Source organism: Rhinolophus sinicus, chromosome 8, assembly GCF_057876585.1.
Source record: "Rhinolophus sinicus isolate RSI-liver-muscle chromosome 8, RSI-T2T, whole genome shotgun sequence".
Classification (NCBI taxonomy): domain Eukaryota; kingdom Metazoa; phylum Chordata; class Mammalia; order Chiroptera; family Rhinolophidae; genus Rhinolophus; species Rhinolophus sinicus.
Window position 1 is genome coordinate 20,956,311 of NC_142508.1, and position 26,666 is coordinate 20,982,976.

At 37.9% G+C, this 26,666-nt stretch overlaps 1 protein-coding gene across 5 annotated transcripts in view; it reads left to right on the forward strand.

Moving 5' to 3' along the window:
• Window positions 1-26,666, forward strand: part of IQUB (IQ motif and ubiquitin domain containing) — a 181,205-nt gene that overhangs the window by 27,890 nt on the left and 126,649 nt on the right. For 3 of the 5 annotated variants that reach the window (XM_019750074.3, XM_019750075.3, XM_088799940.1), the window contains exons 8-13: window positions 1,385-1,560; window positions 10,026-10,196; window positions 13,997-14,173; window positions 18,184-18,432; window positions 19,120-19,305; window positions 23,077-25,258. In XM_019750074.3, the coding sequence (XP_019605633.3) occupies window positions 1,385-1,560; window positions 10,026-10,196; window positions 13,997-14,173; window positions 18,184-18,432; window positions 19,120-19,305; window positions 23,077-23,259 (1,142 nt within the window). In that variant the 3' untranslated portion in view covers window positions 23,260-25,258. Of the gene's footprint in view, window positions 1-1,384; window positions 1,561-10,025; window positions 10,197-13,996; window positions 14,174-18,183; window positions 18,433-19,119; window positions 19,306-23,076; window positions 25,259-26,666 lie in introns of those variants that run through there. The other 2 variants (XM_088799942.1, XM_088799941.1) reach the window with 1 other exon arrangement.

The window sequence follows — 26,666 nt, forward strand, 5'->3', positions numbered from 1 at the left end:
CAATCATCTCTGGGATATAACAAAGGAAGAGTGCAGTTTACTTGATTGAATCATATCTAATAGAAGATAAGGGGAAGTAACCTTATGTCAAGACGAGATCCACCCACAGGAGGTCAGTCTTTAAACCAGTGGTGGAAAATATGAGGGGAAAGGAACATGTTAGTTCCTTCAAGAAGGCATTCATTAATTATGTCTTTCTCACTTTTGTATGTACCATTGAACTCTATAGACTTCCTTTCACATAATAATTGCTCAAAAATTGGTGAGCGTTTTACCTAGCAAAGAAGTGACAGCATTTTGGCAGGTGTAATTACCAGATCAGTGAACCAAGTTTTTAAAAGTTCAGAGGAAAAATAGGTTTGATCCTACGACCAGAATACAGTTCATGAGACTGAAACTTCGTCATTCTGACAGTAAATAATAATTAATTGTCTCCAGGTAAGAGAGAAGAGTTAGATGGCTAATTGAGTAAATATGGCTCTCCAGCGTAAACCAGCTAATAAGTTCACATTGAAAGGACTGACTGAAAGAATGACGTGTTTTGAAAGGTGGGGAGCAGTGAAGGGTGTGGACTATGGAGCTATTCCGCCAGCATTTGACTCCGGGCTACAACTTGGGCACGTTACAGTCTCTCTTTCTGTTTCCTTTTCTGTAAAATAGGGATACTCGTAGCATGTGGTCATTGGTTTGTCAGGAGATAAATGAGCTCATGTACTGCAGCACTTGGGGCAGAGCCTGGCACAGAGGCAGCGACACTACGTGGTGTTAGCTGTCATTTTTATGGTCTTGTTTGATTAGAAAGAGGGGACTAGGAATTGGGAGGAAAACAGGAGATGAAGTAAATAGGATGGTTAAAAAACCAAGATATTTTTCAGTGCAGCCATAAGAATAGGAAGCAAGTTAAGTCAAGGTCTAGCTATACGTTGAAACCGCGGTTCCTGGGTTGATGAGGGGAGAAGAGAGTTAGACGTCTTTAAGGAAAGGCTGAGGTAGTGGGGCCGGAGCACAGCCTATTCTGGTGTGTTCTGGGCTCAGGTATCCTGAGCGAAGATAAAGCTGTGTGAACCTGCATGGATGGCAGTCAGGCCAGCTGCCTACGAGGAGGCACCCACGGGCATGCTCATAGAGGCACAGGTTGACGTGACCATGCCGATTTCCTTTGGCTTCTATTTGTTTGCCTACTTTTATGGCTGTAAGTCTCAGCTTCTATTCTGTCCTATTTTTTTCATATATCAGATGTACGCTGTGAATGATTCTATTCATACATCATTTTATTTAAATTGATACAAAAATAAAATACTGTTGGTCAGGACGTGATGGTAAAAATGCTCTGTAAAGATGTGGGATGCTACAAACTCAAGAGTCTTTCGTGTTATTTCTCTAGTGTGGCGACAAGAAGAACTGGAATGCATTAACCAAACTTTCACCGGAGCTGAAAGGAAAGCTGCTTTGTGTGAACTTCTGGAAAAAGAGACCCAATTAATTGCTTCCATTGGGAGACATAGACATAGTGCTTACATGGAAAACCAGGAAGCATTAATACAAGCATTTTTGGATAAGGTCAGTGAAATAACAATTTTTTTAAATATGGATGTATCCCGAGTATAAAAATGTAAAATAGTGAATTAAAAGAGATTTACATTTTAAGAATTTGCATGAATTTTGTTTAGCATTTTGGTGATGTATTTCTTTAAATTCTTTATATTTTTTTCTTCGGATACAGGTTTAGATTTTAACCGCCACCTAGAGTAATGATTGACAAGTAACACAAAATTAACATGCTCTCAACAAAAGGCATTTGGCCATGAAGGAAAAAAATGGAGACTCTTTCCTTGTGATTCTTTTCATTTAGATTTAGGCCGGCTGTAGAAATTAGATGAATTGTACACCTTGATAAAATGGAGTATTGAAGTCACAAAATGTCTGGTCTGGGGTGTTCCCATAGTAAGCGACCTGGGGAAAATAGCTATATATTGGAGTTTTTGCTCTTGCTCATCAGGTCACTAACTGATTGGAAATTTCTGACGAAAAGGATATGTGATTAGTGAAAACCATGGAAACATACAATTAAGGGAAAAGCTGAAGTAATTACACTTTCGTGGTGAAACTGCCTGTTTGATATTCAATAGCCTGTTTCCATAGTGACCAATTTCCTTTTATAAACCTGATCTGTCCAAACAATTAAAAGCCAACCAACCATAAGAAGAAAAGGGACGGAATGAATTCTTCAAGATATTTGTCTGTAGTGATTCTAGTTGTATGATTCTTGTTATTTGAGAATATTTGTTCTCAAAAACCATATATATTTTTTTATTCTATAAATGCCCTCATCTTACTTGTCCATCGCTCCTGTTTGATGTCAGTTTTTCCTGTGGCTTTTGTTGCTACCTGAATCCTGGAATTCCCTACAGTTCCAGGCCGGACCTCTCTCTCAGGAGCTTCCAGGATCCCACATCCAATTGCCTACTTTGAATGACCCAAAAGTCTACCTCAAGCTGCCATGTCTACCCCTAAGTCATATCATCTCACCATCCCTTCAACCCTCACCTCCAAACTGATCATATTCCGTAGCTCTCATGTAGCTGATCTCTGTGAATGTGTCATCATCTACTGAGTTGCTCTTAGTCCTGGTGAGGGGCCTGGTGACCCTGCGGGGACACGGGAGGACAGGAGGGAGGCTTCTGAGGAGATGCGCTGGGCAGCTCCTCCCGCTTCCCTTTCTCCCTGGGAGGCTGGCGTGAGACAGGTGTGTGTGAGCTTGAAACTGACTTAATTGGACCTGGATTTCCTCCTCATCTGATGACTTCATGTCTCCACATTAGCCCTCGGCTTCCAGTCTTATTGCTCGTTCAGTTCCCTGCTCCATCCTCCACACGGCTGCCGCTGCCAGGCCGACCTCACTAAGCACCACCCTGCCCTGCCCCTCCTCCCTGCCCTCAGGGAACGAGGATGTCCATCACTGATTCTCAGCACACCTCCCCCGTCCTGCTGTGTGTCACTGTCACCTCTCCTCGGCACACACTGCATCCACACTGCTCCAGCCATGCGCAGTGACTCGGGCATCCTCAGCAAGAGCAAGTGCTTTTGCATCCAGTGTCACCTCTACTTGGAACGTCCCGTCCTTCCCTCCTCAGTAGCCATCTGCTCCGCCTTCAAAACGAGCTCAGATGCCCTTGTTCCTGAAAGGATCTACTGAGCCTCCTGTTTTCAGCCTGTACTGTGTGCTTTTTAAAATGTTTTTATTTAAGTTTCAGGTGTACAAAACAATGTAATAGTTAGACATTTACACCCATCTACACCCCTCATCTCATAAAGTGATAACCCCCCCAATCTACTGCCCCTCTGACATCATATGCAGCTGTTACAATTCCATTGACTCTATTCCCTATGTTGTACTCCACATCCTGTGACTATATAGGTATGTGACTGTATATATATCTATATCTATATCTATATCTATATCTATATCTATATATAAATAAATAGTCATACGTGTATATATACACATATCTATATAGTCACATATCTATATATATATATATATATATATATAAAGTTAAAGTTGACATTCTACTTCAGCTTCAGGTGTACAGTGTATTGGTCAGGCATCTACACAGTCTATAGTCTATGAAGTGATCCCCCTGATAAGTCCAGGACCCACCTGGCACCCTACGTAATGTTTACATTATTGATTATGTTCCCGAAACTGTGTTTCATATCCCCATGGCTATATTGTGACTACCAATTTGTACTTTCTAATCCCTTTACCTTCTCTCCCATCCCCACCCTCCTCCCATCTAGCAACTGTCAGTTCTTTTTTCCCCCCATATTTCTGAGCCTATTTCTGTTCATTTATTCTGTTTTTTAGATTCCACATACAAGTGAGATCGTATGGTATTTGTCTTTCTTCGTCTGACTTATTTCACGTAGCATAATACCTTCTAGGTCTATCCATGTTGTTGCAAATGGTAAGATTTCATTCTTCTTTATGGTAGAGTAATACTCCATTGTATAAATGTGCCATAGTTTTTTTATCCAATTGTCTATCGATGATCATTTCAGTTGTTTCTATATCTTGGCTATCGTGAATAGTGCTGCAGTAAATATAGGGATACATATATATTTTTTGAATTAGTGTTTTGGATTTCTTTGGGTAGATACCCAGGAGTGGAATTGCTGGGTTATAAGGTAGTTCTGTTTTTAATTTTTTGAGTACTATGTGCGTTCATGAGACTATTTCACTTCTCTCTTAGTATGTTATGGTCAGTTTTTATTATATCTACTTACATGTCTGAATTCTTCCTAGATTCTGAGCTTCTGAAGGCAAGCTCTATCTTTTATCTTGGTATCCTTATACCTTAGCACAGAATATCAACAAATGCTTGTTGAGGAAAGTAAGGAGGAAAAATAAGGGACAGAAATAATTGCTATTTAATTTTATATCTTAGGTGTCATCAAGGAATTATGCAGTGTAGGTACTGTCATTTCAAATTCTTGAATATCTCCATTTTATTATAGAAAAGATGAGTCTACTGTATGGAAGCCATAATATTTCTACTTCTCTAGAGTCCTATTTTGAACAAACTTCTTCCTTTAGCACATAGCTTTATCTTGAATCTGCCTTCATCACTGGGAGCTGTGTTCATTTTTAACCTGACCAGGAGGACAGGGTGGACCCAGGGCATGAGGGTGTGTGAAGGGGGCCTCTGAGGGGCCAGCCAACGGGGAAGACAGTGCACCTGCTTTAGGTTCCACTTGTGTCTTCTCTGCTGCTTTGTTTCCTGTAAACTATTTTGAATTCTTCTTGGAATACTTATACATGTCTATTCTTCTTTATGTCGTTACACCCACCCGCCACCCCTACCCCAAGCCTCGTCTCCAGCATTGTCTCTAAGCATTTTTTAAAATATAGAAAGTCCCAAAGTAGATCGAGTCCCAACATAGAAGAGCGACTCTGGAGCTATGTGAAGACCGTTAGGAAGTATAGCAGTTTCTCAGGAAGCATAGCACTCTAAGAAGGTCTTTAAGTCCCACCAAAAAGAGATGAGATATGGAAGTTTTGTTCATAAGAATTCCTGTGAGGAAGGAAATTTTGTTTTTTGTTTTTGTTTTTTAATAGGTTGTTGGGGTTGAATGTGAGCCCCTGGAGGGTCCTCAGTGTAGAAAGAATTGCTCTGTGCCAGTGAAAGGGAGGTTTTTGAGTATTGTCAGGGGAGAAGGAAAGAGACGCCACGTCAGGAGACAGCTGGAAGGCAATGGAGTACAACATGGCTTCTCGTGACTTCTAGAGTTGCGTTACTAAATAAATGGAATATTAAGTGCAAGTTGGTACTTTTTTGGTAAGAGGAGAGGGAATGAGAGAAATGACCAGGTCTTAATGTCCAGACTGATTTGGGAGAGCACACACTGATCCCAGACCAGAAGACTGACGCAAGGCTGGAAACGTGAGCCACAGGACGTTGCAGATCTCAAGGCTTTTGGTAGGTCACAGATTTTAGAATTGGAGTTCTAGATCTGCAGTCACCCCAGGTGATAAACCACTTAATCTCCCCAATCCCTAGGCTACGATTAAGAGGAAATGGACACTTTAGCTAATGCAAAGGAATTTTACCTCAGTTTTGACCAAAGTGTTGTATAGCGCAAGAAAAACTACCGCAAAATGGCGCAACTACACTCGAGGTCAATTACGTAGCCTAATCCGTCCAGTTTTCAAAACTATTGACTAACGGTGACTTTTGGCCTGCTTTTCACCTGTGATAGTAAATTATAAAATCTTTATTGTTGGAATACAGAATCATTTTAATCACCTTTTAGTATATAATGCCATACTAAACATCTTAGAAAACAATTAAGATAGACTTCGTGGTTATTTTTTTGCTGTAAATACCTCTACAATGGCTGTTCCTCTTGATGCCTGCCACCGTCCCACCTCCCACCCCCCATGCCTGGCATTGTCTCTGCTATGCGGGAGGAGTCAGTGTCGATTTCATAAAACGTGAAGTAACTTTTTAATCTACAAGTTTTGTTTTGTTTTGTTTTGATTTGATTGTTAAAAAAAAATAGCTTCTTATTAGTCCCTGAAGCTAGACAAGGTTAAAGTTTTTCCAAATGTGAAAACTAACGACCAGAGCCGTAATGCAGATTTTTAAGGTCCACATTTAGCACCATAATATACAGATATGTGAAGAGAATATTTACTTTCCTATAATTTGCAAATAACTTTGGGAATACAATTTTAGGTTTTGGTTTTAGTTTAACTTCATTTAATCTAAATAATATATGGGTTATTGAACTAATATTTTATTTTTTATCTTTTTATCCTGAACATAGAATTTATCTGAGTAATGAATGATATGGTTTAAAATTAGTCCAATCAAGGCTCTGAACCAATCAGTTGTTATGGATTCTGTACTAAGCCTTCATTCTCCACGAAAGTTTTATCTACAGATAAAACTTTATCTAAAGATAACATTTTTTTAAAGGATTAGTTAAAAAAATTTATACATTTAAAACATCAAACATTGACCTCCACAGGCTATCAATTGTTAAAAACTCACAAGTTAGGAGAGGTGAAGAAATTCACATCAAGAAATTTGAATGAAAAATCATCAGCCATTTTCTAACGTATCTTGGGTGCTTTTTACCCAAACTGTGTACAGAGACCATTTGGATTTCTGTAAGAAGCTTTCCCTAGAGTCAAGGCCATTTATTTCTTTGATTCGCACACTGCTTCTCATCACCACAGGCCAAAAACCTGAAACCCACGTTAGCTGTGTCATTAAATGTTTTTTCTCAGTACTCAGGTGGCAAACAACTAATGGGACAGAAAAATGCAACTGACTCTTGCCTCTCTCTGAGCACCCCAGTATACAGGGGTTCCTCTGTGGGCGAACAAAACCCCTTTGCTGTGTAAAAGAAAAGTTGATCACTACCCAGTAGCTTTTGGGGGTTAGGGTTATTCTTAATTTGTGTCCTTAGGGACTAGAGTGTTAATTTAGGAGAAGAAAAGCCCTCCTCTCACAGCACAGTTGTTTCTTCTCTTTTGTGGAAGCCTGCTGTTCTCAAGGTTTTTGTTATCTCTCCACCTTCTCTTCCCTGAAATGTGTCTTCCTGCTGTTCTTCTGTTTCTCTCCTCCAGAGTCCACGCTGCTTCATTCGTTGGCAGCTAAGTGGAATTTATTATGCTCCTGTTTTCTAAACCAATCTGAGACCATGATTGTTGTACATCTCTTAGTATAGCCAAGGCATTCAAAGAAAAAAGAGAAAATAGGAAAGAGAAATCAGCAAAGTTGACGTTTTTCTGCATCAGAGTTAAAAAAACACCTTAAGGCCTGAAATAAAAGAATCGTAGGTTTGAAGACCACATTATGTTGTGGGCAGAAATATTTCCAAATGGAAAAAAGCTTTGCCAAACAGATTTTTAATATCTTCTCAGCGCCAACACTGGGGGAACTTGAACTTCAAATCTAGGATTCTTTGTATCACTTAGTTCCCTTTACTCTGGCTAATTCCTAGTTTTTCTTCAGGTTTCATCTTAGATACTATTTTCTTTTCTCTAAGTGCTTCATAACAACCTCTGTAGTTAACTGTGTACCTGTAATCATCAATCATAATCACCCTTTATTTTGGTTACTCATTGTATTTCTGTCCCATTGGATTTGAGAGTTTTTGAAATCAGGATAGTATTTTATCTATCGTACCTAGTACACTGACTAATATATGCATATAGCAAACAATAAATATTAGTTGATTGAATGAATGAGTACTGTAGACCCTGTGAGATATGCAGAACTACATGAGAAATTTATTCTTATAATCTTTTGAGAGATTATAAGAGATAAAATTAACAAACCTAAAATAATTATAGAACAATTTGAACCCAAATTTTATTGTTTTGAGTGATTGAAATAGAAACATGACATACGTGTGTGTGTGTGTGTGTGTGTGTGTGTGTGTACAAGTACTGTAGAATTTCAGATACTAGTGATTTTATGGGTTCATACCATAGGAGTTAGGAACCTTTATGGAAAAGGTAGGGTTTGAGTTAACAGTGAAAGGATGGGAAGGTTTGATGTTGAACATATTTAGAAAAATCCAAAATACTACCATATCATACTATATTAGACAGGGCTAGAAACTTGGAGGGCAGGTAGAGTTAAATCAATCCATCATCTGAAAAAAATATACTGAAGTAGATGAACTAGACATTTCATTAAAAGGTTATTATACTTGGATTATTACAAATGAAATAAGTTAGCAGCCTGGAGACCAAAAGATATTGTCCACATTAGTGGAAGAAAGGAAATTACATTTAATGAAGCCATCCTGAGGAAAATTGCAAAATTAGACTTCAGAATATTGCAATACGAAACTTAGCCTCTGATTGCTTATTTCTTAAAACTTTAAAAAGGAGCTTTGAAACAAGCATTAAACTTCAGTAACACACTGAGACCAACTCCAAACAAGGCTGTATTCATTTAAAACAAATATTTTTTATTACTAAGTGATAATTATTAAATGATAAAATGCTTTATTATTGAGATATTTCCCTTTTATAATGCTGAATAAAGTTTACTTCATTCTCTCCGCCCACTAACTAACAGTACATTGTTTAATACTAGATTTATGCTCTTAAATATTAAATAATTATAGGGCTATAGCTTCTCATTTGCTGAATTAAACCTAGAATAATCTAGTTTCTGATTCATTTTGGCTTTGATCAGAAAATGATGCCATATCTTTGAAAGCATATCAAATATAGATGTTTCTAAGGTAACTTTGTAGTTCTCAATGTAATTCAGCTAATATGAAATGTAAAAAAATTAAAGGTAAATTGACATAACAACTGAAAAATCTTCATAATATTGGCATAATAAATACAGTCTTATATCATTTCTTTATTTGGCTAGTCTACATTCCTGATGATAAGTTTCAATATATGGGCTTCTATTTACACTTTAAATTATATCAAATCTAAGATTTCAGTGGTTTCACGTATGGCATACATTGGACTACAGGTCTCCAAAGCAATTGCCTGTCAGCCTGCACAAACATCCGACATTTGAACAGTTAACAGTTAACAGCCTTGTTTCTGATAGATTATAATCAGGGAAGGAGACTGAGCAGCTTTACCTTGTAGAGGAGGAAAGCAAATAAACAGTGAGTTATCACTGTGCAATTTCCAGGTAAGTGAATCGTAAAGGAGGCGGCAGAAGCAGTGGCAGACTTGGACTTATAAATAATAATGGTCATGAAAGATTGTGCTGGTGGCCCGAGTCTGCGAGGACCAGCTCCACCTCCTGTCTCTGGCCTCTGAATTCTTAGCCTGGGAGAACCCAGATGAGTTTCAGGGCACGTGAACGCCATCCTAACCCCCACTTCAGGAGGTGGGCTGTGTTGGGAGGTGCCCTGCCTGACATGGAAATAGGAAGTGGGGGTCTTAGCCCTCCTCTGTGGCAGGGCCCGCAGCACGGCTAAGTAGCTATAGAAAGCTGTTTCGCTGTGGACCTCTCTGCTTGTTACGGATTTATTTTTATAGGAAACAAAACCATAAGCCGCAGAGTCCCTTATTCCTCTATCTTTAGGTTGAACATGTTGAGGATTGTAACACTTGCTCTACCAAGGTTGTCTTCAATCGGTGAGGAGTGATCAAGACACATGTATACAGCTCAATATAATCGAACCAAGCAGATAATGTTTAAAAACATTCTAAGTAGCATGCTTTTATCCCAAGGGGGTAATGAGTTATTTCATATACCCTTCCAGCCACCCAATGGACTAGCTAGTACAAATTAGTAGCAAATTCTAAATCCTGTAGAAGCATTTGTACTTCTGTAGACTGAATAGCACTCTCATAGTTTTTACCTAAAATGTTTTACTTTCCCATGGTCTACAATTCTTCAGTTAATTTTCTTAAGTTTTAGTGATACTTTTATCCATAAAGCACATGTCTTTTAGTAGAAGAAACAAAATTATTTTTTAGGGCTTAATTAACTGATAATTATAAACATAATATTATTTTTAAGTGTTCAGCTCCAAAGGCATGGAAAGGATTTGACGGCAAAATAACTGAGATGGATACACAGTTCACCATCAGAGCCAGAGAGCTGCAAAACATCTATAAATGCATTATGCTGAAAAATATCTCTCAGGATGAGAGGCTGGATGTACTCTTAACACTTAAACATACTGTGAAGGTACGCTGACTTTCCTTTAGTTTCGGGGTATCACTATCAATAAAAAAATGAATACTAAAATAAGCAAAGTGTTTTGTATTAATTATAAAGGTGATTAATAAATGTTTATATGTGTGAATTTTCTCAACAACTATATTATTTTTGTATAATTTGGGGATGGTCTGGTTTATGTATTACTATTTATCTAAAAGAATCTCAAACTTTATGACAAGGTCAGTTACCTCTGCAGGCATGTGACAACCCAGGTGTTAGGTATAGTTTACAGTCTAACAGTGGTCTTGATATGTCCAATGCTAAAAGCATTGTTCCTCCAGGAATTAGGACTTCTAAAGTTGAAGAGTACAGAGTTGCAGGGACAGGAAGCAAAAATTCCCCACATAGTAAGTGGGGCCATTTCTACTTGCACCCCTTTGGTTTCCATAGTAGAGCAGTTTCAGGGGCTCCTACTTAGTCTTCTCCATCACATTCGCTGAAGAAATCAGGGGTCAGGGGCCTATGCCAACTACCAAGTATTCCCTTCCAGTGACATATTCAAGGGCCAAGGAAAGGAGCACTCAGTGGACTGGGTGGGTCTGTGACCCAGGGGATCCAGTGTGAGCTGGACCTGGGTTGGAACTCCATTCTTTAAAAATGTTCCCATATATCTTGTTTCCGGGTCCGGGCCTTTATACACCCACATTGATTAGTCATTTGATTCAGGATGTTTCAGGGACGAAAGCATGACCTTGGATGAGACAGTTCTTTTAAGGTGATGGCAGGTGTTTTCAGCCTGTATGGTTTCTTCAACGGAGGACAATCCAGAGGGAGGCTCAGCTGAGAGTTGCCAGCTGCCAACCTTATCAGCAGCTGGGAGAATGAGTGCTTGGGTTCTGAAGTGGGGTAATCCGGGCAGCAGAGCACAGCAGTCACTATAATGGATATGTTTTCTATATTCCCAATCAAATGGGAAAACCCAAGTTTTATTAGGACCATTGGTATAGCTCTTATGTTTTCTAGCTCAAATTGAAGGTGATATTGGGCATACGTTATTGTCAATATAGATTAAGTTAAATGGGCAATTTGGCTAAAAATATTTGGCTTCTGAAAAATGATTTTGAGTTTGCTAAATATGTAAGACACTTGTCAGATGCCAAATTTAGTTTATGGCATAAAGATATAAATTGTTTCGGAATCGTCATCTGTATGAACTATTTTAAAGCTTGTACATAGGCAGTGTGGATAACGCTGTATGGTGAGTCTATTTTGGTCATCAATATGAGCCAAATTGCCGGAGCATATAGATATAGATAGCCAAATTGTAATCAGTGGTTCACTATAAGTAACCACTGAAAAAATGTCAGCCACATTTAGATGTATCTAGGCCAGCCATGTGATGACAACCTAAGAATTTCACAAGTATAACTCTTAGATACCTCATATGGATTCTTTGCTTCCTACTTGAAGAAAACACCCATTTTATTGAGAAGAAACAAGACCAAGACATGCAAAGTTCTTAAGACACATTAGGTAGTTGAGTAGATGGTTCTTGTTGGGCGATAAGTGTCCATAGGTCTCGCATTTCTACCTATCTTGAGAACAGAAGCACTGAGTACTTTTGTTCTGGACTGCCTTTTCAAAGATGTTTGCGTACTGACAAGCCCTGGAAGGTAGAGATAGGAAGAAAGGGAAAAACAGTAGGCCCAGACGTGGGAAATAAGGTTGCTATCCATAGAGGGCAATAAAAAGACCAAATTGGGAAAAAGGAGTGGAAGAGGGGAATACAGGAGAAACCCTCTTACCTGGCATAGTTAGGATCACAATCGGCTTAATTAAAAAAGGCAAAGGATGGTTCATACAAGAAAAATTGTGTATCTCTTAAACGATATGTTTAACCTAATATATCTACATGTACATCTGTTTAACAATTTTTTGATGGAGGATTGAGGCTTGTAAGCATGACTCATTCTGGCTCTATTCACTTATGGCTGTGCAACCTTAGGTAAGTTAGTTAATATTTCTGAAAATCAGTCTCAATTAGTTTGTAAAATTAATTGCTTTGATGATATAAGTATATGTATGTGTGTATATATAGGTATATATATATATATATATAATATAAAATATAATCTCTATGTCTCAGTTCTTACAAATAGCAATCCCCGATAAATAATAGGCACTAATTTTTTTAAAAAAATTTTATTGGGGAATATTGGGGAACAGTGTGTTTCTCCAGGGCTCATCAGCTCCAAGTTGTTGTCCTAAAATCTAGTTGTGGAGGGCGCAGCTCAGCTCCAAGTCCAGTTTCCATTTTCAATCTTTAGTTGCAGGGGGTGCAGCCCACCATCCCATGTGGGAATTGAACCGGCAACCTTGTTGTTGAGAGCTCACTCTAACCAGCTGAGCCATCTGACCGCCCCTCCGAAAGGTCAGCGGCAGCTCGTTGTCTTCAATCTAGTAGTGGAGGGTGCAGCTCACTGGCCCATGTGGGAATCGAACCAGCAACCCTGTTGTTCAGAGCTCGCGTTCTAACCAACGGAGCCATCTGGCTGCCCCAATAGGTACTATTTTGATGACAATTACTAATATAGGCCAGTGAATCTTAAACCTGAGTACACATTAGAACACATTAGAATCATCTGGAGAGCTTGAGAGAGAGAGAGAGAGAGAGAGAGAGAGAGAGAGAGAGAGAGAGAGAGAGAGAGAATATGAGAATAAATGCATAGGAATAATACCTAGGCCCCATTTCAGAGCAGTTAGGTTAGATCCTCAAGTGTGAGGGCAATGTTACAACTTTTTAAAAGCTCCCCAAGGTCCTTCTAACATGCCTTCAGGGTCGAGGACCACTGATGCAGATTCAAGTATTAGCTATGCCGAGTGTGTATATTAGAAAGTACAGAGGAGATTATTTTACAGTTACTGACTCACCCTCTGATTCAGTCATTCAAACTAGGTTTCTTATGGTCCTCTCTTGGGCAGTTGGAGCAACTTGTCTTTTGCGCCTTACAAATCCTTCTACCTTAGTCACTTAACTCTTACCTGGGGCTTTCTTATTCAACCACCCTCATTTCTATTACGTTATTAAAAATGATTGTGAATTACGTAAACATGCAGACAATAGGTTTAAAATATGTATGTACAGGTTAGCAAGTATGAAGCCACCCATCGTGGCTCCAAAATGGGATGTTGGCGACTTTGCCAGTGTCCTGCTTTCCCTTCATAACGGCGATTCACCCTCATGCCCTAGGAGTAACTGCCATGCTGACGTGCACGGTAGTCATTTCTTTGATTGTTTTCCTTTAGTTTTACCTCTTCTGTATACATCTCTAAATAGTGTGGTTAGTGTTGCTTCGTTTGGGGTTTTATTTAAATGGAATAATGCTATATGTATTATTTTGTGCCTTGTTTTCTTTGGCTCAACATTAATGTGTAAGATTTAAACTTGCTATTATATGTAGCTGCAGTTCATTCATTTCTTTATACTGGATAATATTCTAGTATATAAATAAGCCATCACTTATTTATGTAATCAATTTATTTATGGCTATTTGGTTGTTCCTAATTTGGGGGCTACTGTGAACAATGATTGCACATGTGCATTTCTCTAAAGCACTTAGGAGTAGAATTTCTGGGTGGTAGATTATGCATATCTTAAACTCTACTATATAATGTTAAGTTTTTTCCATGTTAGTTGTGCCAATTTATACTCCCGTCAGTGATGTTTCATTTCTTCTGGAATCTAGTGTTACTTTCTGTGGGTGGTCATTTCAAAAACTGATGGTGATTTAAAAAATGGTATACGAATACTTTCGTGTTTTATATAGGAACATGAATGTACTCTGACTCAGGAAATTCTAGAATTGATTGACAGAGAGGTTGACCTTATGATGAGAGGAGTCAAGCCTCATAACCTGGAAGGACTCAGAAAAAGAATTTCAACACTCTTTCTTCATTACCTCAAAACACCTTTGTTTAATCCAGAAGTTGCGAGACACCTTAAGGTACTCTATTTCCCGCCCCCCCCCCCCCCCCCGTATTCCTTTCTCAGAATTCTAAGATGTGCTGTAGTAAATGGGAGTATTATCAAATTTTGCTTGAACATTTTACTTGAGGTCCATGTAAAAGACCATCTTATTGGTGAAATCTCTTTTGAATGATTATTTTTTATGTTGGCAAATTAAACTTACTCATGTAACTTCTTCTGCATCTGTATTTCTAACCTTGAATTCTTTCCTAATCTCTGGACCCACTTTCTAATTGAATATTGCACTATGTTAAGTGCATCCTGGCCTCTCAACACCTTCATGCTTTTGCTCTGACAGTTGCTTCCACCTGGAATGCTGTCCCCTACTTCATCCAGACAACTCCTGTTCATTTTCTAAGACTTGATTCACAATGTCCCCTCCTTCATGAGGCCTCAGAGAGAGTTAAACTTTGCATCTCTGAGAGTCTACGTGTACCTTGTTTGTGTTCCCTTAGAATACTTATCACATAGTTAGAATTAGTACTGAAGAGATCCATGTGGATATCCAGAGAGAACTTCAAATGTAATATTTGAATTAAACCTCCTCCAACCCCAACATGTTTAGGCTTCAGTGGGGATTTTGGTCTCTGAAACCAAGGTAAGTGCTTTATTGCTTTCCCACTGTGCAAAACTATTGAAAACACTTTTAGTAAAGTTTGGGATAATGGTTTACTGAAGAATTCTAAATAGTGTTTTATTCCAGTGATAATGTTTAGAGTTATAATTTATTTACGAAGCTGACTAAATTACCTATTTTGTTTTTTTGACAAACAGAAGTCCCAATATTTGGTCAGAACTTTTAGAAAGATAAAAATTGTTTAACTTTTATAATCTTTCTTTTTTAATGAATCTTTAAAATTTAATGGTATTGCAAGAGAATGTTAAAACATAACAGAAGTCCAAAAGAAAAGTTTTCCATTATGTTATTCCTTATTCAAATCAATGTTTTGTTTGTCCAGAATGACCAAGCTACCTTCTAATCCTTCTCTATAGACTGACTCAGTTTTTATGTTTTCAGTAATATAAGAGAATTTTGTATTCTACACATTCACGTAATATTACACCATTTTATTCACCTTTTAAATTTAGCTTCAGTAAAATTCACTACTTTTGGTGAGTTTTGACAAATGCAGAGTCACGTGACCAACAGATAAAGTCTTATTACCTCCCCAAATACCCCCATGCTGCTACGTTGTAGTCAGCCCTTCCTTTGGGCCCCTGACCTTTGGAAAACACTGATTTGCACTTTATTTTTATAGTTTCACCTAACCCAGAATGTCACATAAATGGAATCATACTATATGTAGTCTTTTGAGCCTGGCTTCCTTCATTTAGCATACTGCATTTGAGATTCACCCATGTTTGTGAGTGTGTCAGTAATTTGTATTATTATTGTCTGGATGTACCAGAGTTTGTTTATCCACTCACAGTTTTAGAACATTGAGTTGTTTAGAGTTTTGGGTTTTTGTGAATAAAGTCACTACAAACACTTGATAATGAGTTTTTGTGTAAATTGATTGTTTTGCATTAAATACCTAAGTGGGATTTTTGAGTAAATGCATATTTAGCTTTATAAGACATTACCAAACTTTTTTCCAAACTGGCTATACTGTATTCCCATCTGCAATGCATGAGCATTCCAGTTACTCTGCATGCTTGTCAGCACTTGGTATTGTCAGGTTTTATTTTAATTTTGGAATTTTAATAGGTATGTAGTAGTATCCCATTATATTTTCATCCCCGTTTTCTTAATGACAAATAAGCGTCTTCTTTATGTACTTTTCGCCATTCATGTATCTTTGGCGAACTGTCTGTACATATCTTTTGCTACCACCTTCACCTTTTTTTATTTGGGCTGTTTATTTTCTAATTATTGGATTTTGAGAATTCTTTATATTTTTCACTCACAAGGCCTTTGTAAGATATTTGATTTGCAAATATTTCTTCAATTTGCAGCTTTTCTTTTCATTCTCTTAGCAGTATATCTAACAGAGTAGAAGTTTTTGATTTTGATGAAGTTGAATTTATCCATTTTGAAAATGAATCAATCTTTTGGTGTTTGCTTTATATTTAAGAAATCTTTTTGGATGAATTAATATTGTTAAAATGTTCATACTCCCCAAACTAACCTAAAGATTCAGTGTAATCCATATCAAAAGTCCAATGACATTTTCCACAGAAAAAGAAAAAAAAATCATAAATTTGTATGCAACCACAAAAGATCCTTAGTAGCCAAAGCACTCTGGAGAAAGAACAAAGCTAGAGGCATCATTCTTCCTGATTTCAAACTGTATTACAAAGCCATAGAAATAAAAACAGTGTGATATGGGCATAAAAAGAGACACATAGTTCAATGGAACAGAATAGAGAGCTCAGAAATAAACCCCCACATATATGGTCAACTATTATTTGACAAAAGAGCTAAGAACACACAACAGAGGAAGGATAGTCTTTTCAATAAATGGAACTAGAGAAAATGACACGCAAAAAAAATGAAATTGAGAAAAATCAATGCAAAGTAAGTTAATGACTTAAATGTAGGACCTGAAACTGTAAAACTACTATATGGAAACAGGAAAGAAAGCTTTTTGACATTGGTCTTGGCAGTGATTTCTTAGTCATGACACCAAAGCAAAGGCAACTAAAGCAAAAATAGACAAACGGGATTGCATCAAACAAAAAGCTTCTACACAGCAAAAAACAAACAAACAAACAAAAAAACAACAAAATGAAAGGCAACCTGCAAAATGGGAGAAAAAAATATTTGCAAACCATATACTCGATGAGTTAATATCCAAAAAAATAATAAGGAATTCTTATCACTCAATAGCAAAATAATTTTAACCGAGTTTAAAAATGGGCAAAGGACCTGAATAGCCATTTTCCCAAAGAATAGCAAGTGGCCAACATGTACATGGAAAAAGTACTTACCATCACAAATCATCAGGGAAGCACAAATCAAAACTACAGAAATAATACCTCACAAACATTAGAATGGCTATTACCAAAAAGACAAAAGGTAAATGTTGGTGAGGATATGGAGAAAAGGGAATCCTTGTGCACTGTTGGTGGATGAGTAAATTGGTGCATCCACTATGGAAAACAGTATGGAGATTCTTCATGAATTAAAAATAGAACATGCAGAGTCTCAAATTTTGAAAATTGATCATTGAACCAATCTAAATTTATTGTTGAAATGAATGAATGAGAACACTTGGTTTAATGTGCTTTTATTTATATGTTAGTCTAGCTATTGCCTGTGAGAATAATTAATGTAGCATAGCACTAAAAGTTTTAATTCTTTTAAAATATAAGTGCCAAAGCACTTAGGTTTTCTTACTGTATTGCAGCTGAAAGTCTTTACCTACTAATTTTTTTTCCAATCAATTAATTTTCTAAGTGATTTTACCACATATATCTAAGGGTTGATGAATAATACAGATTTTTTTATGTTTTGGCTGAGTAAATGAATACTGCTTGAAATTTAAGTTTTGTGTAGAATAGGAAGTTAAAGGTAAAATATGACTTTAAAAATTAACCAACTTTTTGTTTCATTCTAAGAACGTAGCCCTAGGTGCTTATCTTGGTTAGTGTTTGGCCGAGCTTTTATATATATTTATATATGTGTGTGTGTGTGTGTGTGTATATGTGTGTGTGTGTGTGTGTGTATATATATATATATATATATATATATATATAAAATAGATATAGATAGACATGTATAAATATATGAAATATATATATATCTGTAGATATATATAGAAAGGTATATATATATTTCTATATACATTTATTTTTCTGTATATATTTTTTCTATATACATAGAAATGTCTATATATTTTATAGCTGTATATAGAAAAGTATACATAAATATATGTTTTTTTCTCTATATATAGAAGGTGTATATATATACATTTTTTTTCTCATATATATAGAAAGCTACATATAAAAATATATATACACACACATTTTTTTGGTACTATTTAGGTCCCACAAGACCCATTGAAGTTTTATAAGAAGATTCACTTTTGCTACAGTTGCCAGCTCTATTTGCCTTCTACGGAGTTTGCTGTATCATCCACCGCACACCACGTACACCGGTGTCGAAAGTGTGTGAGCCTTGACAATGAGACTCGAAAACGAGAATCATTTTTGAAGTACAAATGTATACTTCAGCGTCTCTTCTCTTCAGAAGCTGATTATGAAGATGATTCGAAAATTGCTTTCCTGATGCAGGTAGGATCAGTAAGGGTTGCCAGTCATGGATGAAATTTGTCCCCTGATTTTCCAGAGGAGATTCCTGTTTTCCCACCCAAACCTTTTAAAACAATGGATTTTCTTTTCCTATACTTATACTTTGTGCAGTTTGCTTTTATGGTAATTTTAAGTTTATATATAGAGACCTCTTGATAAAAAGTTGTTTCAAGAGTTTTAGCTAATATAATTTAAATTAAAAAAGTTTTTAAACAGTTATCTCATTTTCCCTTCCCTCTTTTTTTCATTAAAACAAAAAAGTCTTTTTAATAACAGTAAGTGAATTGCTTGTTTTTTATTAAATCTCAATTTCCTCATTTATAAAATGGGAATCAAATGACCTGCAATAACCCTGATGATCAGATGCTAGTTACTGCTCCATTTTGAAAAGTACTTAATACCATATAAATGTAGGCGAAGAAACGCATACAGGTTACTTGGGGTCCAAGATGCAGTCACGACTGTGAGACTGGTAACAGTTTGGGCTGAATAAACAGAGATTTGATGAAAAATAAGGTGCTGTACGCCACTGACAACCTCACGAATAGTGTTTCTCTCTTAAAAAAATACTCAATGTAATTTAACTATTCCCTCAAGTAACACGATGGTCTTAAAGAACTCTTATGTGTAGAGGAGAATGTGCTGTTTCCAATTTGTTTTGACCTGCAGCTGGAGGACATCCAGTACCTGACGGAGAACATCTGGTCAGGCCAGTCAGTGCTCAGCGCCTGGAAGGACCTCGGTGACCTCGTCCTCGTCAGGTGGGACAAGTCCTTGCAGTGGTCCCCCTGGAACTGCATCCTGCTCACCAAAGACGAAGGCGCTGCTCATCTCAAGCTGACGAGTATTGAAGAGGTAAGAAAGCTGAATTTTGGGGGGAACACTGACCTAATCGTTGGAATTATTAGAGAGAGGTTGACTGCCTTTTAATTACATTCCATGCATAATTTACGTACTTCCACTGGGTTCAGAGACAGAGAACATGGATAATAGTCACAAAATATGTGGATGGCACGTATGGCAGAGATTAAAATTAGAAGGAAGCTGAGTCACACAGACGGTAAGGGTAAACGATCTGAAGGTCTGCACAAGTGCCTGAACAGGATTCTACTACTCCTCGTCATAATAGTAACGTCAAACACACTGGTTCTACAGTAAGTTCTGCAAGGGTAGGGATTTTGTTCAGCTCATTTGTGTCTCTCTCTCTGGTACCTATGACATGGCCTGACAGAGACCAGGGGTTTGATACGTATATGCTGAATGAATAAATGACTATTACCACCAGATAGGTATTATGGAACCTAAAATCGGTCCTTCTTTGATTAATCATCATGAGGCTGTCTAAAAGTGCACTAAATTCTCAAATTTTGTTCATAATTCTGTGCTCTCAATGGCAGTCATACTGATGGGATATAGTTTTGAGGCTCCATTTTTCATTTGTTTCCCACTAACCAGGCGTGGGGAATAGAGCACTGTAATTTCAGTAACTCACAAGGCGTGATCTGTAAAACGTTTTGGTGAACAGAATTGAGGGGCCCCTGAGGAGCTCCCAGAGAGCTCCATTTACACTGAGCAAGCCTCGGATCGCTGCTGCTGATAATGATTCTCTGCCTTCTGTTGATTAAGTTGCTGCATTTAATTCCATGGGAGAGGTCAGCTAAGAGAAAATAAAGATACAACAGTCATTTTGAATAGTACTACTCCCTGCCTGTGTTATTATTATTGGGGAGAGAGAAGGTGGCAAGAGGAGGAACTAGTTACATTTTTAGCTGTTTTGAATAATTTTCCGGTAGAAGCCAAGCTAAGAAACATTTTATTTTAGGTATTGAAAGAAAGAGCAGCAAGAAATTGAAGCTGTGTTAAATATTGTGTTTAGTAAACTAAGCTGCCTCATAAATTTTTAATCACTGGAAGCATAGCCAATACCAGCGATATCATTTCATCTAGCACCCAGAGTGGGATTCACGTTCATTCCCAAGGCTGATATTCCACTGCTTCTTCAATTAATCCTTACAACTCCCTTTGTCTGTTTAATTAAATTACTGCAACCTCAAATTAATTGTCCTCTTCAGATTCAGGATGCTGAGCTTATTGAATTTCTGTAAATAGAGCTAAGGTTCTCAACCAGACAAACTCAAAACAAAATTGCCTTCTTTATGATTTTGGGCTGGTGTAATCTTTCAAGGTATTAATATCCAGCCTGGTGTAATCTTTTACCTATTGATATTCAGCCTAGTTAAAGAATAATTTATGTCTTGCAGCAAGTTAAAGCATTTCCAGAACTTCTTTAACACACAGAGATATTTGCTTTCTCAATAAGTAAAACAACAATACACCTCAAAAGTTAAAATCAGCCTGACTCCCTGAAGTCATGACACGAGTTAAAACGTGGAGACAGACTTCTGTTCTCTGAACTATAAACGAGGTAGATCAGTTTCTCGTAATGTGCACATTGGCCAAAGTAGGAACGACAGTGATTTAAGGTGAAGAGACCCGCCCCAGTATTTCCCGTCCTGTCACTAACAATCCGAACGACATGACGGCCTGCCCTCTGCTTCATCGATTTCTGTAAAGGTTAAACAGAAACATGAAACCTGTGTGGTGATCAGAGCAGCTCTGACTTATCCTGGCTGCATCGCGAAGGAGCGTGGTGGGAGTCATTGGGCAAGTTTGTCAGGGTCTGTGCTTGGTTTTCTCATCTGTAAAAAGGGGATAAGATAAAAAGGGGATAATAGGTGTTGGCTCTTTTCATTTTACATGATTCATTGAGTTGCTTGTTCCTTTGATTCTATTACCATAATATGCTTAGCTCATCTTTAAGGATTACTTTTTGACTCTATAAAGGCACTTTGAAAACCTATAAAGTCCTGCATATGTGTAATTTAATGTTGCATAACAGAAATGTGTTCATTTTTCTTGAATAAATATGGGCTAAGAAGTGATGGGACAAAATTAGATTAACGCAAAGGATGACTGTTTGACCTGGGAGATTTGTCTGTGGCGAGGAAACTTTAAAATGAGCCCAGGATGCTCCCACCTGATACTTGCTGCAGGAATATAGTTTCCTTTGGTTCCTGTTCTCAGGGCTTTCTTACCTCTGATTTGGCACGATGGAGGGATCTTTAGTGAGGGGATGTCTTACTCTCAGAAAACAAATTTTAGGAGGGGATACAGGTAGTATTTGTGAGTTAGTTTAAAAGAAGGGTCAATTAATATTAATAAAGAGAATAGGTGGTATTTATTAACTCATCCAGAATTTACTTTTGAATGTGCCAGATACTGTGTTAAGTACTTGGAGAAAAATACAATTCTTCATTGTTTGAATTGCTGCTAGTAGACTATGTAGTTTATAATGACTTAATGAAATGTGTGAGACTAGTTTTCTTATATAACAAGCAGTGCAGAGGTTGGCAGTCGGGCTACTTTGGTGGTTTGCAATGCTGTCACAAACCCAGGCCCTCTAACTTTCTCCTCAGCCGTATTTAACCTTTAGCTTTTGTTCTCATGCGTGTAGACTGTTAGAGATAAAACAGCTACTTCATCTCCTGCATTGTCTCCATCTCCCAGGTATGGGACAAGCCGAAAGGTGCGTGACAGGTGAATCTTTCCTCCTGTAAAGCTTTCTTGTACGCGCTATCCAATGACTTCCATTATACATTTGTGTATGCATAATGGCAAGAAACTTGTCATGTGGCCACCCCTATCTGGAATAAAGGCTAGGAAAACTGGACATGTCACAAAGTACAAAATCAGGCCTTAAATACAGAAGGGAAAGAGAATCACATTGGGTTGGCAGCTAGGAGTCTGCCACTCGGGTTAGAAAACAGATGACCTTATAGTAATGTGGCAGTTCTGCATAACTGAAAGCTCAGAGCACTGGTTTAGCTGTGGAGGAGACAAGAAACCTAATAATTAATTAAGGACAAATAAAAATGGTGAGGCACAAAGACTTGGTAGGAGAGGAATGTTGTTTTCTGTTTAGAACCCAGAAGAGAAGCAGTGCATGGACTCCTAAGTTGGGAATCTGAGGCAGTAAAAAGGGTAACCAAAGAGAAGTTGACATTGTCACAAAACCAGTGTGATCTTTATTTTGAACTCTGGAGATATGGAGGGAAGGACCAATTTTAGAAGAAAAAAAAATTCAAGTTGGTATTTGTATCAGTGTTGAAATAGACTGAAAGAATGAACCAAGGTGACTCAAGTGCATCCATTCAAAATTACCTGCTAAGTATTTATCTTATTGTGCTGAGAGACACCTTAGTGAAAAAGACCCAGTCTGAGCCTTCAAGTTTTCTTTATCATGGAAGACACTGTCAAGAAGATCGTGACATTCAAGGTAGAAGGGATTAACTATTACAATTAAAATACATAAAAGCATTTGCAAGTACAGAGGAAGGAGGGATTCATTTGCACTCACCAGTCAGAAGGAGAATCAGGAAAGGCTTGCAGGTTAAATAAAGGAAAGCAAAATGGGAATTGCGCCCTGAAAGATGATGGACCAAGTGGGGAGAAATGGATTCTGGGCTGAAGAAACTGACAAGCAAAGGCACTGAGGCATGAAAGTGTTTTTACTTGGCAAAATACATCTGTGACATTTAATAGAATTTGGTTTTCTTTTCTTTTCAGGGATATGAACCCACATTTATTCACAAGATCAAACACAAACATATCCTGGCTAAGAACTATTTTTCTCAAATTCCAGTGCTGGCTTCATTTATGTTTGATGACGATGAAATAGAGGAGATGAGAAAGCAATGTCCCACAGAAACAACACCTAATTTTGTAGAATGCCAGAGACCTAGTCCTTAGAAGACCCAGGAGTATTTGAAGATCAGCATTTTTGTCCACTGCTAAGAGAGTAATACAGAGGTCACACAATCTGGAAATAGAATTTTATATTTTTACTGATTTTGTTTTTCATAGTATCATAAGTTGTATGAAGAGAAAACATCCCTATATTTATGATTTATTGTTAGACAGTGTTAAATTGAAATATTTTGTTACTAAAATTAATATTTTAAAGTAAAGAGAACATTTTACGTATTTTCACATTAAAAGTTTAAAAAATTTCAGGTGCATTATAGTTAAAATGAACAGACAAACAAAAGCTAGGCTTAACTTTTCAACCCAAGACATTTATTTTAGGTAAAATGTAGTTATCAAAGAATAGTCAGTACTTGGGTGGGAGGAAACACAGAATCACTGTACAGGTAGAAGAAAATCTGTACAGGTAGAAGAAAAGACACTATGTTTTAATACAGGGCTTTGAATTTTTACTTTTTATCTTCTACTTTCACCTTCCATCAGTACAAAATCCCAGTAAAATAACTGAAACTACTTATAAACAAACAAACAAAAGGTACATTCCATGCTGGAAAACAGTGGCACTCTCTTTTATCCTAGTGGGACAGTAAGGAAAACCCGCTAGCAGGGCAGTGAGGAAAGCTCTGTAGGAGGATAAACTTGATCAAGTAAACGATAGCAGTGCCTCTGTCCAATAAACTGAGGGGATGACCCTGACTAGACGCATGCAAGAGACGTACAATGATGACCATGGGTGTATGAGTCAGTCTTACCAGGAAGTAGGTGGTACACTGACAATTCAAGAAGAGTTTATTCAGAAAGGGACTTAATACAAAATGTGGGCAGGCAGTGTGTAGGGAAACGAAAGGAACATTGCAGGAACCCAGGGCCGGTATCAGATAAGGTGTATCTACCCCTAGTCTCCAAAGAACCTGGGGAGGGAGAGTTCTGGAAACCCAGAAAGAGAGTGTAAAGAAGGTAACAGAGAGGGTCAGTGACCAACTTTCAAGGGACCAGCCAGCCCTAGGTGATCTCCTGAACTAGAGAAATAAATACTCTGATCTCACACTTCTCCTACCTCCAGTCTCCTGCTGGAGCTTCCCTTTGGCAGAACCACCCCCGCCCCCCAAAGTAGAAGAAGTAGAAGTCTTCTTCTAAACAATTTATACAGCTTCAGGACAAAGAGCAGAGTAGCTAAGGGGAGAGTGGGACTGGGTGGCTAAACAGAAGATAATCCAGCTAGAGAGAAACAATAAAAGTGAAGATCTATAAGTCAAGTAGCAATATTTCACACACATGCGACATAGTTATATATATATGTATGTATTTAAGGTTAACAGCAAGGAAGTACATATAATAGAAAAACAAGATTAAGAATACCTCAGTGCATAAATTGGCATGGGTTGAAATTCTCTAGTAAAGGATAGTTATTCTCATGTTGCATCAAAAGAGAACTGTATACTCTGTGCCAGATATGTATCCCAAATAAAATGTCATACGCGTATAAAGGTTAAAAATAAAACTCTATCAGTCATATGCAGACAGACAACATAAAATTGGTAGCAATAATATCAAGGGTGAAATTGGGAAGAAAAGTAGCAGAGCAAAGGAAGTTACTTTATTTTGATAAATTATAATTCACAATAAAAATGAGTAATGGCTCTCTATGTTAGGTACAAAAGTAGGTCTAGAAAAAATGTCAGTCGAGGATTCTTCACAGGCTTCTTAATGTTTCTGCATGTTTTTTGATCAGAGGCACTAGTGCTTTTTTGAGACTCATTTTCAAGGATGTTTGTGTAGCAGGCAGTCTTGGAAGACAGAGTTAGTGTTACTGTTTGCTATAAAAGACTCGGAGTCTCTAAGCCCAGGATTTTTATATCCTGTAACACAGCTCACTGTGTGCACGTGTCATGTGGACTTGTGTCACCTTGAGGGAATTAGTACAAAAAGCTGACATTCTGGCTGCTGCTATTCCTGTGAACAATAAATTGTGCTTTATCTCTGACCAGGAGTCTCATGTCTTCTGTCATCCATGAAATTATAGCAGGCTAACTTGTTAGCTTGCAATTAGGCTAGCATTGCAGACCCTTCACAGTTCTCAACACACTTAACCTTATAAATGAAAAAAAACCCACACAGACAAGTGAGTTAAGAAAAGGCTGTTTCTCTTCTCTTTCCAGGGAGACTGATTGCAGTTCTCCACCTTCTTGAAATGAGGCAGGATTAGGTAACATGCTTTGCCCAATGTAGTGCACGTAAAATTGTCTTGTGTCACTTTTGAGCATTGAAGGAATAAATAATTCTAACTGTAGATAATCCTTTTAAGGAAAAGAAAAAGAATGAATACTTCCCAACTCATGAGGCCAGCATGTCCTTGCTATCAAAAGTTGTCAAAGATAGTACAAGAAAGAAAAGGACAGGCCACTTTCACAAAGAATACAGATGCAAAAACCCTCAGCAAAATATTAGCAAACCAAATAAAAAATATATTAAAAGGTAAAACAGCACGGCTTTTGCTGGAGAGCCTTCATTTGCCTCTTCAGCTCTGCCTTGCCCCTTGCCCCTCTCTCTGCTCTGTGTCCTTGGAGTCTAATCTCTATTCGCCACTTTGATGAGAACATAAAGTCAGTGGGAAGCATCAGCCGGAAATCTGAGGTCTGAAAGGAAGACAGTTTGGGGTACTCTCTCGGCTTCTCCCGTCTGATTTGTGGCCTGTTATTGTCGTCAGTGACTGGATTCGTCTGCCTAAGACCACATGTCTGGGTGAATGGTCAGCCCTCACACTCTACAACTCTGAATTCGGAGACTCATTCCTCCTCTTTCCTTCTTCAACTTACGGGTGATAATAGCTTTCTTTTGTAGCTCGGTTTAAGGTGGTTCAATTTTCATTTCGATTTCCTTAAGTCGGGACCTCTCCTCTGTACACAGTCCTTTTACTCCTCAGAGTGTGTCCCCAGGTTTCCTCTGGACCCTGACAGAGCAGTGACGGGTACAAGGACTGGCCCAGCACACGGACTTTGACATGGACGCCTACACTTAAGCTGCTTACATATTTGAAGAGCATGTGGATTCCTCCTTGCCGGGGGATACGGGACAGTGGTACTATGCAGCATGTGACCGCTTTACGATTACTCCACGTATCGTGAGTGGTGGCATAGAATGGGGTCCAGATGGAGGATAAGGAAAGGGAGACCAATTAGCCGAGGTAGTCACCTTGGTGACAAAGATGGTGGCGTAGGATGTTACTTACACTAGAGAGGGTTCAAAAAGGAAAGGATAAATTGAAGGCCCTGGATCTCTAACAAAGGCCCGGGTAGAAATTCAGAAAGCCTTCATGATGATTGTAAAGAGTCACAGGAGCATGGATAAGGGTTTCTTCCAAGGGTAGTATTCTAAAAAGGGTAATACAAAAG